The sequence below is a fragment of the Oncorhynchus clarkii genome, chromosome 4 (assembly GCF_045791955.1).
Source record: "Oncorhynchus clarkii lewisi isolate Uvic-CL-2024 chromosome 4, UVic_Ocla_1.0, whole genome shotgun sequence".
NCBI lineage: Eukaryota > Metazoa > Chordata > Actinopteri > Salmoniformes > Salmonidae > Oncorhynchus > Oncorhynchus clarkii.
In genome coordinates this window covers 52001565-52020317 of record NC_092150.1, presented here as the reverse complement: position 1 = coordinate 52020317, position 18753 = coordinate 52001565, and the positions used below count along the sequence as shown (strand labels likewise).

Below are 18753 nucleotides of genomic sequence, written 5' to 3'. Positions count from 1 at the left end.
AGTGTGCCAGGTGGACATTTATTCAGACCCTGCCAGGTGGACATTGGGTTTGATTCACACCCTGCCAGTGTGCCAGGTGGACATTATGTTTGATTAAGACCCTGCCAGTGTGCCAGGTGGACATTTATTCAGACCCTGCCAGGTGGACATTGGGTTTGATTAAGACCCTGCCAGTGTGCCAGGTGGACATTGGGTTTGATTCAGACCCTTCCAGCATGGGCAGAAATGTATTCCAAGGTAAGTAACTTATAACCACAGAATCACCCCAGACGTTTCATGCATGACTAAAAACTCCTAAGTATTAGATTTACTGCCATGGTCTAGTATGTCACTGCATCAGACACCATTCACAATGCTGGCTGAGGTACGAGTAAAAATGACATTATTTCCTCATTGTAAAAAATGGCAAGGCCATTGTTGAGGAAGCAGGGGAAGTGTTGTGAGTAACAGAACTGCCTGAGATGTGGGGGAAGGGAAGCTGCTCACTGATTGGCTGTAGAGAAAAGGGTCCCTCCAAAAATCTATCACTATTCCAACTGACATGTCAAATTCTCCCCCAAATATACCACTAACAGGCCAAGCTTCCACAGACCCAGTCTTGTATTGGCAAACAGAACAAATAATTTGACATTCAAATATGTCATTTTAAATAGCTAAATTCAATCCAGCTGGGCATTTTTAACACACACATTTGTTCCTACTGTAGATGTTATGCCTTTGTACAGATCTAGGATCAGTTCTCCTCCACAATGCATACACAGTACTGGTCAATTGTTTGGACACACCTCCAAATTCAATGTTTTTTCTTTATTTTAACTATTGTCTACATTGTAGAATAATAGTGAAGACAACACAACTATTAAATAACACACATGGAATCATGTAGTAACCAAAAAAGTGTTAAACAAATCAAAACATATGTTATATTTGAGATTCTTCAAAGTATTCACCATGTGCCTTGATTACAGCTGTGCACCCTCTTGGCATTGGATGTTGGAGTTATTACATTAAACCAATCAGAATTCAGAATAATGCCAAAGTCAGGTGTGATGTAATATGGAGGACCAGCCTATTCCCTATGATGTAAACCACAACAGAAATAACTTAAAATGTAGAACTTAAAATTAAACCAATCGTTTTCACTCATGACTCAAGTGATTCAAGTAAATCAAAGTTTTGGAAAAACATAACGCCATCTAACCAAATATCAAAGATTGTTAGCAATATGCAGTTATCTTAGCCAGCCAGCTAACATTAGCGATTTAGCCAATGAGCTATGGTCAGTGAGCTGGAAGTACCTTAGACCAGTCTGAACCCAACTAACAAAATCCAACTAAAACATGACTGCAGATCAAAAGAGCAGAGACATACAGAATGATGGCAGGGAAAATCCCTAACACCCAAAATAGATAGATTCCAGATGTCAGTTAGCAGCAGTAAGCCAAGGTGGAAAAGTTACAAAACTTCCGTAGTCTACTTCACAGAGAACATGCTGAAGAGTAGTTATGGGGAAACAAAGCTACCTGAAGCATTGGCGCTTTCAGCCTGTTGTGTCAAAAATAGGTTCATTACTCAAGGCTTTGAGCAACACAGAATTTATAACAGCCACATTTTTATAGATGATGTCCCACACCATAGTGCGTGCGCAGCGTAGCCTTTATGTCATCTACTAAACCACTGACCGTGTCCGAGAGCATCAAATCCATGCTGCATTGTGGGTAAACCGTTACTGGCTGACTGTTTTATAAATAATAATGAGTAGTTATTTATGATGCAAGGTTATTTATAGATCAGTCAGTCAGCAGTCACCTGCACTGTCGCCTGCAATGTTGAACAAGCCCAATACCAAACCAATCAGGTGATTGTTTGACGAAATGAATCGGGTTGATTTTCTTTGGCATTTTGAGCCCACGGCAAGAAGGCACCAGCGCCTACCCTGTTAACGGGTTCCCACTAGATAACACAACCACACAGTTCATGAAAAGCATGAGGTGTGGTTAATGTTTGCAAACTTGAGCTAGATATGGACCTAGTGTGACCTTCCTGGTCCCGTCCCTCAAGTCAGTGAGTCAACACAGGAAGGAGCAACGGATGGATAGTTCATTTATTTCCAAAGCTGCAATGATGGGACACACACAGTATGGATGAATGATCAGTAGTGACGGGATATAAATAGCACTCCCACAACAATTCTCCATAAATCTGCCCTATAATATACTAACAAAAAAACAATTGAAATGTCTATCAAAGTCATTGTGATCGTATAGTGGATTTAACAATTCCTAATAATTTTTAATTTACTATAATAAAAATGAATACATTGTTTCCATGTGTCTAATACTCACTGCATCAGAATAAACTATCATCCATTTTAGTATTAAAATATATCAAAATAACCTGAAATAACCTGGTGGCGAAGAAGTATAATACACCTCAACTAACAAAACCGGGATAATAAACTGGCTGGTGTTCATGAGTTTATAAAACATAGACTTTATACATTTGTCATAAATTACCTGTATTGACGGGACACGCTGTGTGGATGAATGATCAGCAGTCGACAGGGTAAAAATAGCACTAAAGAAGATGCATTTTCCAGTTAGCTACCAACTTGAAAGAGGTAACTTTAGCATAAAACCCACATGGAAAACGAAGATTTGGCAAATAACATATAAAGAGAGGTTTATTTGATGCCAAACCAACAACAGTAGTAACTAAAACATAAATTGTTAATGTATGATGTAAAAGGTGGATTTTATGATGTAATGTCAACTTTTTACATTTCTATCCCTGGACCATTCATTTTTCAATTTACCCACAGCAATTCTCCATAAACCTGCTGTGGATTACCCAGAAACCCATACCTTTATCACTGAGGTGGAACGTTTAAATTCCTCCGCGGACACATCACAGACAAATTTAAATGGTCCACCCACACAGACAGCGTGGTGAAAAAGACGCAAGCGCACCTCTTCAACCTCAGGAGGCTGAAGAAATTTGGCTTGTCAAGTAAAACCCTGACAAACTTTTACAGATGCACAGTCGAGAGCATCCTGTCGCGCTGTATCACCGCCTGGTACGGAAACTGACCCGCCCTCAACTGCAAGGCTCGCATCACCGGGGGCAAACTGCCTGCCCTCCAAGACACCTACAGCACCTGATGTCACAGAAAGGCCGAAAAGATCATCAAGGACAACCACCCGAGCCACTGCCTGTTCAACGCTGGGACTGAGAGACTAAAAAACAGCTTCTATCTATCTCACTAGCTCAGAGAGGCTGCTGGCTACATTGAGACTCAAATCACTGGCCACTTTAATAAATGGATCACTAGTCACTTTAAACAATGACACTTTAATCATGTTAAGATATCTTACATTACTCATATCACATGTATATACTGTATTATATACCATCTACGGCACCTTGCCTATGCCTTGCCATCGCTCATCCATATATTTATATGTACATATTCTTATTCACCCCTTTAGATTTGTGTGTATTAGGTAGTTGTTGAGGAATTGTTAGATTACTTGTTCGATATTACTACAATGTCGGAACTAGAAGCACAAGCATTTCGCTACACTCACATTAACATCTGCTAACCATGTGCATGTGACCAATAACATTTGATTTGATTTGAGTGTATAAGACAATGTAAACACACTACTCGACCAGGAGGTGACATAATACCCATTTTATGCAGGAATTTAACAACTTAATTACACCGTTACACTTAACATACAAACTCGGTAGCACAGAGTAGATCCTCCATATGACGTTGAGAAATAGTGCATTGTGGGTAGTTTAGAAGATATTCAAAAATAAATTAATACATATGAAATAACGCAAAAACATAACTGTTTATACTTATAAGTAACCAGATGGTGAATACAACTAGGTTACTGAGTCTTTAACCACTCTGTATTGTTACACTGGTGAGTAAAAAAATCAATCATGCTTCCTACACTTTAACTTGTCTGAAAATAAAATATACGTTTTACTCAACTGCGTTACCCACTCCAGTATGTGGCTTTAAGGTAATGCTGTTGGTGTGACGTATAATCTAGTGGACGGAACGCTTCTTTCAACAGCAGCAACAGTTAGTCAGCCACCTAAGACATCAGTAGGTTTATAATTGAACACATTTATGAAGATTTTACACTATTGTGGAGAGATGTACTGTTTGGATTCTTTACATACAATAGAAATAAGCGGAATCATTTTTATGTAATGAATTCATTATTCTTTTGGCCAAATTTCATATACACAAATGTAAATTTACAAACAGAAAACCACATTTTCGTACCCTACAAAAATAAATTGAACTGTATTTTAAGACAGTTAAATACTCTACTAACAAAAAAGCTGTTAGAATTGTAAGTATATGCATGTCCCTTAAGGTCCTTGTGTAATTGTAATGTGATATTGTACCCCCTAGCTCGATTGTCTATTGTTTGTAATCTATGTATGCTTGTGTTCCCTCATGTGATTTATGTATTGATTTGAAATTAATAAAAAAAATAAAAAAATAAAAAATAAAAAAAAGTTAGTCAGCCACCTCGGTAGCTTGCTATCCAAAATAGCTGAACCAATACACCTCTTTAGATGATTTAGTTTATATTAGTCACTGTTTTAAACCAACTTCTGTCGTCTAGTTAGTTATCCTATTTAATTTCATATTTACAGTGTTGTTGTTTTTAGTGAGTTAGCGGGCTGGTTAAATTAGCATTAGCCTAGCTAGCTAACATCTCCGACCATGAGTTCACTAAGCTACTGTCCTGGTAAAGAAGAGGAGGTCTGCTGGACGGAGAATTAAGCTCTTGTCAAAGAGGAGGGAGAAGAGGCTGTTACAATACAAAAAGTAGATGCTGAGGCTGTTACAGTGAAAGAAGAAGAGAAAGACGTTTCAGTGAAAGAAGAGGAAGACGCGTTCAGAGTGAAAGGGGAGAAGGAAGAGGAGGCTGTTACAATACAAAAACAAGTAGACAGTGAGGGTGTTACCGTGAAAGAAGACGAAAAATACGTTACAGTAAAAGAAGAGGAAGAGGCGTTCAGAGTGAAAGAGGAGGAGGATGTTACAGTAAAAGAAGAGGCAGAGAAAGAGGAAGTTGCAGTTTTTGGAGTGAAAGAGGAGGAGGGGGAGATTACTGTCACATCGAAAAAGGAAGAGGAGGAAACTGGATATCTGGGCCCGGTTTCCCAAACTCATCTTAAGGCATCCAATGGTTCTAACGATGAACGTGCCCTGGTTTACACTCGTAAGTACTGTCTTAAATACAGAGGCACAAGCTCTGCAGTTGTTGAACTGATGTGTGGTGTTAAAGGGGAAATATGCAATTGCTACATCAATATTTAAATGTTTTATTATTTATTTCTAGCCATTGATTCTTGAAGAATATAACACATGCCTCATGAGCTTAGTTCAACTGTTGTACCCCATCAGAACCCCAAATAACCTTTTTTACTCCAATGTTTAGAAACAATGTAAACCAACACTGTATAGCCTCAACATGGTTAAAACTATGTTGGTATCATGGATGGTCAGTCCTTGTAACTAGTCTCAAATTCATAGACATGGATACATTTCTCCAGCCCCATCCATCTTATTAGCAAAACAGTGGTGGAATTACAGCTTTGTTATTGTTTGTACTGCATATTGGTTGATTGATTGTTGTGTGGCTTTTTTAAAGGGGCAACTTAGTTTTTAAACATAAACAAAATGGCAGCCCAGAGACCTGAGCTGTGTTAGAATACTCATACTAACTACTATTTGTGACGTGAATTGAGTATATAGTATGCTTAATGGTCATAGTATGATGTAGTTAGTATGCCAAAAGTTCCCGGATGTCGTACTACATTCACCAAGAATTGGGCGTGGTTGAACTATTTTCAGATTTGAACGAAATGGCGGAAAATACGCATCCAAAGTCCGACGAGAGAATTGAACTGACAAATGAACTGATTTTTAACTAATTATGACAAATATTAAGAAAAGTTTGAGCAATGTAATGACTTTTCAAATAAGTCACCTTACACATTGTTAGTTACGCTATCCTTAAAACCGCATAGTATATCTTCACAGCCGTATTTACCAGTTTATCAACTAGCTACCTAATGTTAGTTGGCTACTAATACATCAAACTTGCCAGTATATTTACTATATTCTAACTAACTATCCAACGTTTATTGACTTGATTATTAACGTCATTCTTAGCCAATGGACATTGTTAATTTGGGTGCTTTCATTAATTCGCTCTGGTTCTCCACTCCGATTTCAGAGCAGTCTTGTCTAAGTGTACCAGAGCGCAGAATAACTGATGAATTTGCTGACGCTCAACACCCGTTGAATATAGCCGGTGTCAGTAAACTAAGTAACATCTAATTAGGGTCACCTGGAAACACTGACCAACACTTTGGTTCCTACCATGTCTTCTTCTCTGAGGTTTATTGTCAGACTACACTCATCAGGTGTATTGCTGCCCCCAAAACACCTACTGTACGGGGTTGTACCCCCAAAACACCTACTGTACGGGGTTGTAAAATATACCCCCAAAACACCTACTGTACACAGGTTTGTAAAATATACCACCAAAACACCTACTGTACGGGGTTGTAAAATATACCACCAAAACACCTACTGTACGGGGTTGTAAAAAATACCCCCAAAACAATCATACTAATTACAAAAAATAAAAATTAACAGTTTGACTAGTACAATTTCTCACTTGCGCTATAAACACAACAAGTCCACCTTCACTATTAGTGTGTTGGGATCCTTCTCCTGCATGGCTTCACTGCAGAATGTGGGACATCCACTACCTTCTCCTCTCCTCACCCCTTCAGCTATTTTCACTGCCTCCACATAGGACACCTGCTGTATGGGCCTGATCCTAGCTACTGTGACCTCCTTCATCCGTACAGGGCACTCCGGGAACTTGGGAATGGGATTCCCACAATTACAACATGCTTCATCTGACATTTATTCCTTCGACAAACACTTGCCACATGTCCTAACATTTTTACAATTGTAACACCGCAGTGGCTTCTGTATATCTTACTTACCAATGTTTTACATAAGATGGGAGAACCACTTCACCAAACCACAGTAAAACCTTCTGTCTATCATTTGTTTTAATCAACGTGCGTCTACCTGAAATGTTACCCCTAAACCACACAAAGCTTTCCCCTTTTGCACTATTGACACACAATCAGCATCATACCGCTCCTGGTCACTCGAAACGATTCCACTTTACCCAATTCATTCTTCACCATCTTTGAGACCGCGAACGGGTCACCCAAAAAACATCCTTGCTGATGATTCCCACTTCAACCATAAACTGCTGTTCATGACCAACCCTTTTCACTCCACTGTTCTTTACCATCGTCCACTCATTCTCAACAACTGTACAGAGTCAATGTGTGGGAGTACCGGTTAGTTGAGGTAATATGTACATATAGGTAGAGATAAAGTGACTGCATAGATAATAACAACAGAGCGTAGCAGCGGTGTAAAAAGGTGGGGAGGGGCAGTGCAAATAGTCTGGGTAGCCATTTGATTAGATGTTCAGGAGTCTTATGGCTTGGGGAAAGAAGCTGTTTAGAAGCCGCTTGCCTTGCTGTAGCAGGGAGAACAGTCTATGACTAGGGTGGCTGGAGTCTTTGACAATTTTTAGGGCCTTCCTCTGACACAGCCTGGAATAGAGGTCATGGATGGCAGGAAGCTTGGCCCCAGTGATGTACTGGGCCATTCGCACTACCCTCTGTAGTGCCTTGCGGTCAGAGGCCGAGCAGTTGCCATACAAGGCAGTGATGCAACCAGTCGGGATGCTATCGATGGTGCAGCTGTAGAACCTTTTGAGGATCTGAGGACCCATGCCACATCTTTTCAGTCTCCTGAGGGGAAATAAGTTTTATCGTGCCCTTTTCACAACTGTTTTGGTGTGCTTAGACCATGTTAGTTTGTTGGTGATGTTCAACCTGCTCAAACTGTTTAGTCCCAGGTTCCTTAGTTTATTGATGAGCTTTGAGGGCACGATGGTGTTGAATGCTTAGCTGTAGTCAATGAATAGCATTCTGACATAGGTGTTCCTTTTGTCCAGGTGGGAAAGGGCAGTGTGGAGTGCAATAGAGATTGCATCATCTGTGGATCTGTTAGGGCGGTATGCAAATTGAAGTGGGTCTAGGGTTTCTGGGATAATGTTGTTGATGTGAGCCGTGACCAGCCGTGACCAGCACTTCATGGCTACAAACGTGAGTGCTACAGGTCGGTAGTCATTTAGACAGGTTACCTTAGTGTTCTTGGGCACAGGGACTATGGTGGTCTGCTTAAAACATGTTGGTATTACAGACTCGGACAGGGAGAGGTTGAAAATATCAGTGAAGACACTTGCCGGTTGGTCAGCACATGCTCACAGTAAACATCCTGGTAATCCGTCTGGCCCTGCGGCCCTGTGAATGTTGACCTGTTTAAAGGTCTTACTCACATCGGCTGCGTAGAGCGTGATCACACAGTCTTCCGGAACAGCTGGTGCTCTCATGCACGTGTCAGTGTTATTTGCCGTAGTTTAGCTCATCTGCTAGGCTTGTGTCACTGGACATCTATTGGCTGTGCTTCCCTTTGTAGTCTGTAATGGTTTGCAAGCCCTGCCACATCCGACGAGTGTCAGAGCCTTTGTAGTACGATTCGATCTTATTGACACTTTGCCTGTTTGATGGTTCGTCGGAGGGCATAGCGGGATTTCTTATAAGCTTCCGGGTTAGAGTCCCGCTCCTTTAAAGCAGCAGCTCTAGCCTTTAGCTCAGTGCGGATGTTGCCTGTAATCCATGGCTTCTGGTTGGGGTATGTATGTACGGTCACTGTGGGGACAACGTCATCGATGCACTGATTGATGAAGCCAATGACCTTTGTGGTGTACTCCTGAATGCCATCGGAGGAATCCTGGAACATATTCCAGGCTGTGCTCGCAAAACAGTTCTGTAGCTTAGCATCTGCTTCATCTGACCACTTTCTTATTGATCGAGTCACTGGTGCTTCTTGCTTTAATTTGAGCTTGTAAGCAGGAATCAGGAGGATGGTTCGATTTGCCAAATGGGGTGCGGGGGAGAGCTTTGTATGTGTCTCTGTGTGTGGAGTAAAGGTGGTCCAGAGTTGTTTTCCCTCTAGTTGCTCATTTAACATGCTGATAGAAATTTGGTGAGACGGATTTAAGTTTCCCTGCATTAAAGTCCCCGGCTACTAGGAATACTGCCTCTGGGGGAGCTTTTCCTGTTTGTTTATGGTGGAATACAGCTCATTCAATGCGGTCTTAGTGCCAGCCTCAGTCTGTGGTGGTATGTAAAACAGCTACGAAAAAAAATACAAATAAACTCTCTAGGTAGATAGTGTGGTCTACAGCTTATCATGAGATACTCTACCTCAGGCGAGCAATACCTCGAGACGTCCTTAGATATCGTGCACTAGCTGTTATTTACAAAAATATATAGTCCACCTCCCCTTGTCTTACTAGACGCCGCTGTTCTATCCTGCTGGTACAGCGTATAATATACAGCGTGACATCCGTCACCAAGATGGCATAGCAGTCAGACGTCCGGCTCGGACCGGAACATACTGGACCTATTTTTCTCTCCATGTCCCCGGATTTCAACCGTAAGCTCTGGACATTTATACCTGGATCTCGCAGCTAGCTAGATGCTATCCGTGTGACTATCGGCTTACGTTGATCCTGGAGCAAACATAAATTATTCCGGAGCTAGCCAGCTGAAGAGTTCCATCAGCCACTCCTGGGCTACAATCACCTATCCGGACCCGTTTTACTGCTAACACGGAGCCCCACCGGGCCTTCACAACTGTACTACCAACTTTATCTGCCCGAGGGAGTTATCCAGCTGGCTCCTCCGTCGCGATGTTACCTGAAAGCCCATCTGCGGCCCGCTAATCGTTAGCTGTCTTATTGGCTGCTATCTGAAAAGATCTATCGGACAATAAAAAAATGTTTCTTCTTGGGCCTCTATAACTATATCTATTTTTTTGCGAATTGGATTGATCCCCTCTACCACACGGAACCCCACTAATCCTACCGACGGAAACGCACGAGGTGGCTAAAAACAGACCTCCATCCTATGCTAGCTTGCTACCGATGACCCGGCTAGCTGTCTGAATCGCCGTGACCGCAACCAACCTCACTACTCACTGGACCCTTTTGATCACTCGACTAAGCATGCCTCTCCTTAATGTCAATATGCCTTGTCCATTGCTGTTCTGGTTAGTGTTTATTGGCTTATTTCACTGTAGAGCCTCTGGTAGCCTTGGTTTAATGCATGTTAACATTAGAAGCCTCCTCCCTAAGTTTGTTTTATTCACTGCTTTAGAACACTCTGCCAACCCGGATGTTCTAGCTGTGTCTGAATCCTGGCTTAGGAAGACCACCAATAATTCTGAAATGTTCATCCCTAACTACAACATTTTCAGACAAGATAGAACTGCCAAAGGGGGAGGTGTTGCAATCTACTGCAAATATAGCCTGCAGAGTTCTGTCCTACTATCCAGGTCTGTACCCAAACAATTTGAACTTCTACTTTTAAAAATCCACCTCTCTAAAAACAAGTCTCTCACCGTTGTCGCCTGCTATAGACCACCCTCTGCCCCCAGCTGTGCTCTGGACACCATATGTGAACTGATTGCCCCCCATCTATCTTCAGAGCTTGTGCTGCTAGGCGACCTAAACTGGAACATGCTTAACACTCCAGCCATCCTACAATCTAAGCTTGATGCCCTCAATCTCACACAAATTATCAATGAACCTACCAGGTACCTCCCTAAAGCCGTAAACACGGGCACCCTCATAGATATCATCCTAACCAATTTGCCCTCTAAATACACTTTTGCTGTCTTCAACCAAGATCTTAGCGATCACTGCCTCATTGCCTGCATCCGTAATGGGTCAGCGGTCAATCGACCTCCACTCATCACTGTCAAACGCTCCCTGAAACACTTCAGCGAGCAGTTCTTTCTAATCGACCTGGCCGGGGTATCCTGGAAGGATATTGATCTCATCCCGTCAGTAGAGGATGCCTGGTTATTTTTTAAATGCCTTCCTAACCATCTTAAATAAGCATGCCCCATTCAAGAAATTTAGAACCAGGAACAGATATAGCCCTTGGTTCACCCCAGACCTGACTGCCCTTAACCAACAAAAAAACATCCTATGGCGTTCTGCATTAGCATCGAACAGCCCCCGTGATATGCAGCTATTCAGGGAAGCTAGAAACCAATATACACAGGCAGTTAGAAAAGCCAAGGCTAGCTTTTTCAAGCAGAAATTTACTCAAAACTAACTCAAAAATGTTCTGGCTCACTGTAAAGTCCATGGAGAATAAGAACACCTCCTCCCAGCTGCCCATTGCACTGAAGATAGGAAACACTGTCACCACTGATAAATCCACTATATAATTGAGAACTTCAATAAGCATTTTTCTATGGCTGGCCATGCTTTCCACCTGGCTACCCCTACCCCGGTCAACAGTACTGCACCCCTCACAGCAACTCGCCCAAGCCTTCCCCATTTCTCCTTCTCCCAAATCCAGTCAGCTGATGTTCTGAAAGAGCTGCAAAATCTGGACCCCGACAAATCAGCCGGGCTAGACAATCTGGACACTTTCTTTCTAAAATTATCTGCCGAAATTGTTGCCACCCCTATTACTAGCCTGTTCAACCTCTCTTTCGTGTCGTCTGAGATTCCCAAAGATTGGAAAGCAGCTGCGGTCATCCCCTCTCTTCAAAGGGGGGGACACTCTTGACCCAAACTGCTACAGAGCTACATCTATCCTACCCTGCCTTTCTAAGGTCTTCGAAAGCCAAGTCAACAAACAGATTACCGACCATTTCGAATATCACCATACCCTCTATGCTATGCAATCTGGTTTCAGAGCTGGTCATGGGTGCACCTCAGCCACGCTCAAGGTCCTAAACGATATCTTAACTGCCATCGATAAGAAACATTACTGTGCAGCCGTATTCATTGATCTGGCCAAGGCTTTCGACTCTGTCCTTGGTTTCTCAAATGATTGCCTCGCCTGGTTCACCAACTCCTTCTCTGATAGAGTTCAGTGTGTCAAATTGGAGGGTCTGTTGTCTGGACCTCTGGCAGTCTCTATGGGGGTTCCACAGGGTTCAATTCTTGGACCGACTCTCTTCTCTGTAAACATCAATGATGTCGCTCTTGCTGTTGGTGAGTCTCTGATCCACCTCTACGCAGACCACACCATTCTGTATACTTCTGGCCCTTCTTTGGACACTGTGTTAACAACCCTCCAGGCACGCTTCAATGCCATACAACTCTCCTTCCGTGGCCTCCAATTGCTCTTAAGTACAAGTAAAACTAAATGCATGCTCTTCAACCGATCGCTGCCTGCACCTGCCCGCCTGTCCAACATCACTACTCTGGACGGCTCTGACTTAGAATACGTGGACAACTACAAATACCTAGGTGTCTGATTAGACTGTAAACTCTCCTTCCAGACCCACATCAAACATCTCCAATCCAAAGTAAAATCTAGAATTGGCCTCCTATTTCGCAACAAAGCATCCTTCACTCATACCCTTATACAACTTTGGCGATGTCATTTACAAAATAGCCTCCAATACCTACTCAACAAATTGGATGCAGTCTATCACAGTTCCATCCGTTTTGTCACCAAAGCCCCATATACTACCCACCATTGCGACCTGTACGCTCTCGTTGGCTGGCCCTCGCTTCATACTTGTCGCCAAACCCACTGGCTCCATGTCACCAACAAGACCCTGCTAGGTAAAGTCCCCCCTTATCTCAGCTCGCTGGTCACCATAGCATCACCCACCTGTAGCACGCGCTCCAGCAGGTATATCTCTCTGGTCACCCCCAAAACCAATTCTTTCTTTGGCCGCCTCTCCTTCCAGTTCTCTGCTGCCAATGACTGGAACGAACTACAAAAATCTCTGAAACTGGAAACACTTATCTCCCTCACTAGCTTTAAGCACCAGCTGTCAGAGCAGCTCACATATTGCTGCACCTGTACATAGCCCATCTATAATTTAGCCCAAGCAACTACCTCTTTCCCTACTGTATTTATTTTATTTATTTTGCTCCTTTGCACCCCATTATTTTTATTTCTACCTTGCACATTCTTCCACTGCAAATCTACCATTCCAGTGTTTTTTACTTGCTATATTGTATTTACTTTTCCACCATAGCCTTTTTCTGCCTTTACCTCCCTTATCTCACCTCATTTGCTCACATCGTATGTAGACTTGTTTCTACTGTATTATTACTCCATGTGTAACTCTGTGTTGTTGTATGTGTCGAACTGCTTTGCTTTATCTTGGCCAGGTCGCAATTGTAAATGAGAACTTGTTCTCAACTTGCCTACCTGGTTAAATAAAGGTGAAATAAAAAAATAAAAATAACCAGTCAGCTGTATGTTGATAATGTTGTTGTTTAGCCACGACTCCGTGAATCATAAGATATTACAGTTTTGAATGTTCCTTTGGTAGTTTAGTCTTCCGCGTAGGTCATCAATTTACTTTCCAAAGATTGCACGTTTGCTAGCAGAATGGAAGGAAGTGAGGGTTTATTAGGAAAGCAGTATATCGTTTACGTCGGGCTCGTCGGACTTATTAAAGGAAAAAAATGATTTTGCCAGTCCGTGGTGAGTAATCGCAGTTTTAATGTCCTGAAGTTCTCTTCGGTCATAAGAGACGGTAGCGACAACATTATGTACAAAATAAGTTTAAAAAATAAGTTCCAAACAACGCAAAGAAACTATCAAAAAAACACAATTGGTTGGGAATACGTAAAACGTCAGCCTTGCTCTCCGTCTTAAAGATAGTTATACCATGCTCCACATTGGATCCAACCTCCCTAACAAATCCTCCCTAAACAAATTGATGTTTATAATGTTTGTTGTCTACTTGATTTCCAGTAAGGTCTCGTTAGTTTGTTTGGACACAGAGATACTTAGCTCATAATGTGTAGAGAACTGTTCCTTGATGTATAAGCTATTGTACAACACACAGAGCTAATTTCCTTTATTCAGGACATTTAGAATGACAACACATTACAGAGTAGCCTAGTGGGATTATTCACAAAATTATCTGGTGATCAGGTTATGAAATGTCATGACAAAGACATTTTAGTTTCCATGTTTCACCAAAAATATTACATGATTTATAGTCCTAGGTCTATGTTGTTAGGTTAGGTGAAGTTATGGGCCAATTTGGCATACACAATGTGTACAAACACTCATTGTCAGGCTAATGGAAAAGCTATCCAAAAAGCATTTTACTTGTTGAAGTATAAAGCAGTTGATTTGCGGCAATAACACAAACATTATATTAAGCAGGAGATTCAAACGAGCCTTACAATTATAATCCAAAGTTGTAATATTCAGAACACATAGTGGAAAAACTAAAACCTTCGTACAAAACTAGCGGTTGCCACATTAGCAGGGAGGAGTTTCTACAACCAAATTGCCTGCGCATTGTCCTCCTGACATAATTTTTGCAAACACAGAAAGGGGCCCATATTGGAGACCAATAGTTGTCTGGCACACTGCTTAGGATTTCACAACTTTATTATAACTGAACAGTCATCGATGTTACTATTAATGTGAAAACAAGACAAAATATGACTTGTTGCTAACTTGACTGTCTTAATTGTCAAATAATTGAACAGACGTCAATTGTTGTACAACTTCATGGGTACGCTCTGGGCATCACCTTTCACCTCAAATAAACAATGGATTTCTGCTGTTCTGGACCTTTAACCATCTGTCTGACTTTGTTGTTTACTCAGGAGAGAGACAGGACTATCGTGGATCATCTGGGGAGCCTCAACAACCTCATGATGCTGACGAGGCAGAGAGTCTCTCCAGATCAGAACACCTCAAGAAACACCAGCAGAGACCCACAGGAAAGAACTCTCACTGCTGCTCTGACTGTGGGAAATGTTGCAAATATTCATCAGACCTTAAAATACACCAGCGAGTACACACAGGAGAGAAATCTCACCACTCTTCAGATTGTGGGAAAAGCTTTTCCAGATCACAGATTTTGAAGCTGCACCAGAGAACACACACAGGAGAGAAATCTCATAGCTGTGATCAATGTGGGAAGAGTTTTACTCGGTCAGGCTCCCTGAAATCACACCGGAAACTACACACAGGAGAGAAACCTTATAGCTGTATTCAATGTGGGAAGAGTTTTACTACATCTAGCAATCTGACTATACACCAGAGAACACACACAGGAGAGAGATCATTTAGTTGTAATCAATGTGGGAAGAGTTTTGTTCAGTCTAGCGATCTGACAGTACACCAGAGAACACACACAGGAGAGAAACCTTTTAGCTGTGATCAATGCGGTAAGAGTTTTATTACATCTAGCAATCTGACTATACACCAGCGAACACACACAGGAGAGAAACCTTATAGCTGTAATCAATGTGGGAAGAGTTTTAATACATCTAGCCATCTGACTACACACCAGCAAGTACACACATGAGAGAAGCTTCACCACTGCTCAAATTGTGGGAAAAGCTTTTCAACATCACAGTCTTTGAAGCTACACCAGAGAACACACACAGGAGAGAAATCCCATAGCTGTGATCAATGTGGAAAGAGTTTTACTCAGTCAGTCTCCCTGAAATCACACCAGAAACTACACACCGGAGAGAACCCTTATAGCTGTATTCAATGTGGGAAGAGTTTTACTACATCTAGCAATCTGACTATATGCCAGAGAACACATACAGGAGAGAGATCCTTTAGTTGTAATCAATATGGGAAGAGTTTTGTTCAGTCTAGCGATCTGACAGTACACCAGAGAACACACACAGGAGAGAAATCTTATAACTGTGATCAGTGTGACAAGAGATACTCTGATAAAATATCTCTGATCAAACATCAGAAAATACATGGAGTTGTTTCATGATATCAATTAAATAATGTCACAATGTAGAATGTTTTTAACATTGTAGTAGGAGTATTTTAAGGAATCTCACAATGTAGAACCCTAAATGTTTACCCCATTCAATTGATTTCAGCATGATTTGGATATTAGCCTCTGGAAAAATCCAGGGTCTGAATTGAATGAGTACTATTTATGTGATTTAACAAAAAGTGACTAACACAAAAAGAGCTGTGTTTCAATTACCATGTTGGTGACCCACTTGAATCAAAATGCAACACTTCAAAATGTAACTAGCTGTTTACCACGTTGGTGACCCACTGGAATCAAAATGCACACTTCAAAATGTAGCTAGCTGTTTTCTACAAATTGTCCTCTAACCAGTGATATACACATTATTCCCAGATTATGTGGGGTTTTTGAGCTGTTAGTTTTTACATCTCCCTCCTCTCGCACAATTGATTTCAACATGATATCGATGAGTGATGACAAATAAGTGTTGTGTTCTTTTGTTTCGCGACCCCTAAATTTAAATGCATCACTCCAAAATGTAGCTGACTGTCTTGTTTTATGATTCCATGCATCACCATTAAGTGAATTGTTGCCAAAGAGGTGTACATTTGGTTTTGATATTTCATATTTACAATTCATGTAACATTTAGTAATCATAAATATTTATGCAACCAACTGACAATCGGGTATAATTATATTGACATTGTTGCCCTGCTTTTATAATATCAGGGTTAATTCCGAGTGAACCCTTAAAAGAGAGAGAAGCCCCGCAGTGAGGTGGAAAGTTACTTCGGATATTGCAGGAGTTTCCTCTTGATATCAGACATGTCCGTGGTAAGGACAACTTGGTTGCTGATTGTCTCAAGGGTGGGCAGTCAAAAACATTTGTGTTTTGCGTTTAGCCAGTGCATTACCATGGATCCCAATTGATTTTGACTGCACGTTTTTCTGTATTGGAGATTAGTTTTGTTTGGGCTCGTTTCAAGGAGACCAGAGTTCTAGAAGCAAACCATTACATTGTCGAAAAATATTTTGAATTACATGTTTTTTTTAAATATATATTTTTATTGTTGTCAGCGAGGTGTTACAGGCTTTGGTTTTTGCATTTATGTTTTGAGGTTGGACTTTTAATGCTTATAGCTCGTAGGGCGCACTGATTGGTGTCACCTCGTTAGTCAGTATGTGTTACTCCTTGCTGGCTTGTCCATCTTGTTAGTGGGAAGGTGTTTCACCTGAGCTGGTCCAAGTTCTATTTAAGAGTGTCTGGCCTGGTGCTCCAGTTGTCTTGATAGATGTGGAGCGGCAACACCTTTAGTTGCGCTACGTTTTTGGTTTGCTTCCTGTCTAAGTTTGGTGTGGGTTTTTCTTTTGTTTGACTCTTCTTCGGCAGATTTAGTGGGTCTCATGGTGGGTGTCTTTTAGGTCCCAGTTTTTGTTACTCGTCAACATTCAGAGCCCCTCCTAAAAAACAAGCCTATATTTTGGATTGGATATTGCATCCAATTTATATTTTAATCAATGCTCATTAGTCTGTTTTTTTCTGTTTTTTTTATCTTATGTTTGTGTACTAAATATTTGTTTATTTTCATATTTTTTTCCAATGAAGCCTTTGTGTTGCATCCATATCTGAAATGTACTGTATAAATAAAGCTTGATTTGAACATATTGTAAGACAAATGAACCCAATGACCGACCAATCAAGACTTACGTCAAACCAATGAACAAATATGTGTAACAGCAACACGTATCTTGGTCCATCTTAGTATGAAAAACAGTACCAATCCCACTTTTCCAGCCTGCTGAAGGTGTGGTGGAGTGGTAAACACCACCCTGGCTCTACCAGGGGCTTGAGGTCGTCTCCCACAGCTCTGCTTATGTTCTGTGGCCTTTCCATTCCATTTCTTGACTGCCCCTGTAACACAGAAAGAAACACATTTAGTCATATTATATTAAACACTCAAAAGTAATGGATATGGAGCATCTTTGGTCTCAGTTACACCTAGCACCTAAATGTGACTTCTGTCATCTGATCACGCAGAGCTGCATTAGGTTCAGATCTACCAGGATGGGCCTTTGACATTGTCTGGACACGGTCAGGCCACTGAATATGCATAAGCGGTGTGAATGAGTGGGGAAAAGTACCTTTGACACAAATTACCTTCATAATAACAAAGAACAAATGTGTGTGCCTGAGGGGAAATTAACTTTCATTCAGCTAAAACGGATGAGAAATTACACCAATATCAGTGGTCAATTTGCACTAATGTAAATAAACATAGATGGAACATACTACCTTTTGCTTTTGTGATGAACCACTAAGGCAACATAAATATTTACCATCTAAACCATGTGTGACCTCTCACCTCTCTGGCTGTAGAAGTGTTCTTCCTAACCAGTTCCTCAACAGTTCTCTAACTGAGCTCCACCCTCACTGGGTCTTCAGGGGAGAGGAAGGCTGAGGAGGGATGGAAGGATGACTGGGTCAGTCAGTCAATAAAGTGTAGAGCTGCTGTCTATGCTGTCTAACAAAATCACTATTTTAGTAGTTCATTACAGTAAATTAGGCTTCATGACTGCTGAATACCAACTATCAATCACTTAGATCATGTATTTTCAGGTAGAGATACAGTGCCTTGCGAAAGTATTCGTCCCCCTTGAACTTTGCGAACTTTTGCCACATTTCAGGCTTCAAACATAAAGATATAAAACTGTATTTTTTTGTGAAGAATCAACAACAAGTGGGACACAATCATGAAGTGGAACGACATTTATTGGATATTTCAAACTTTTTTAACAAATCA

The 18753-nt window shown here is 41.3% G+C and overlaps 1 protein-coding gene across 1 annotated transcript; it reads left to right on the top strand.

Moving 5' to 3' along the window:
- The first annotated feature begins 1986 nt into the window (after positions 1-1986).
- Positions 1987-18411, top strand: LOC139407998 (zinc finger protein 180-like). The gene is made up of 5 exons (XM_071151843.1): positions 1987-1991; positions 5146-5258; positions 14829-15500; positions 15669-15894; positions 18330-18411. Exons 1-5 carry the CDS (start codon positions 1987-1989, stop codon positions 18409-18411), a joined length of 1098 nt encoding a protein of 365 aa, XP_071007944.1.
- Positions 18412-18753: the final 342 nt, after the last annotated feature.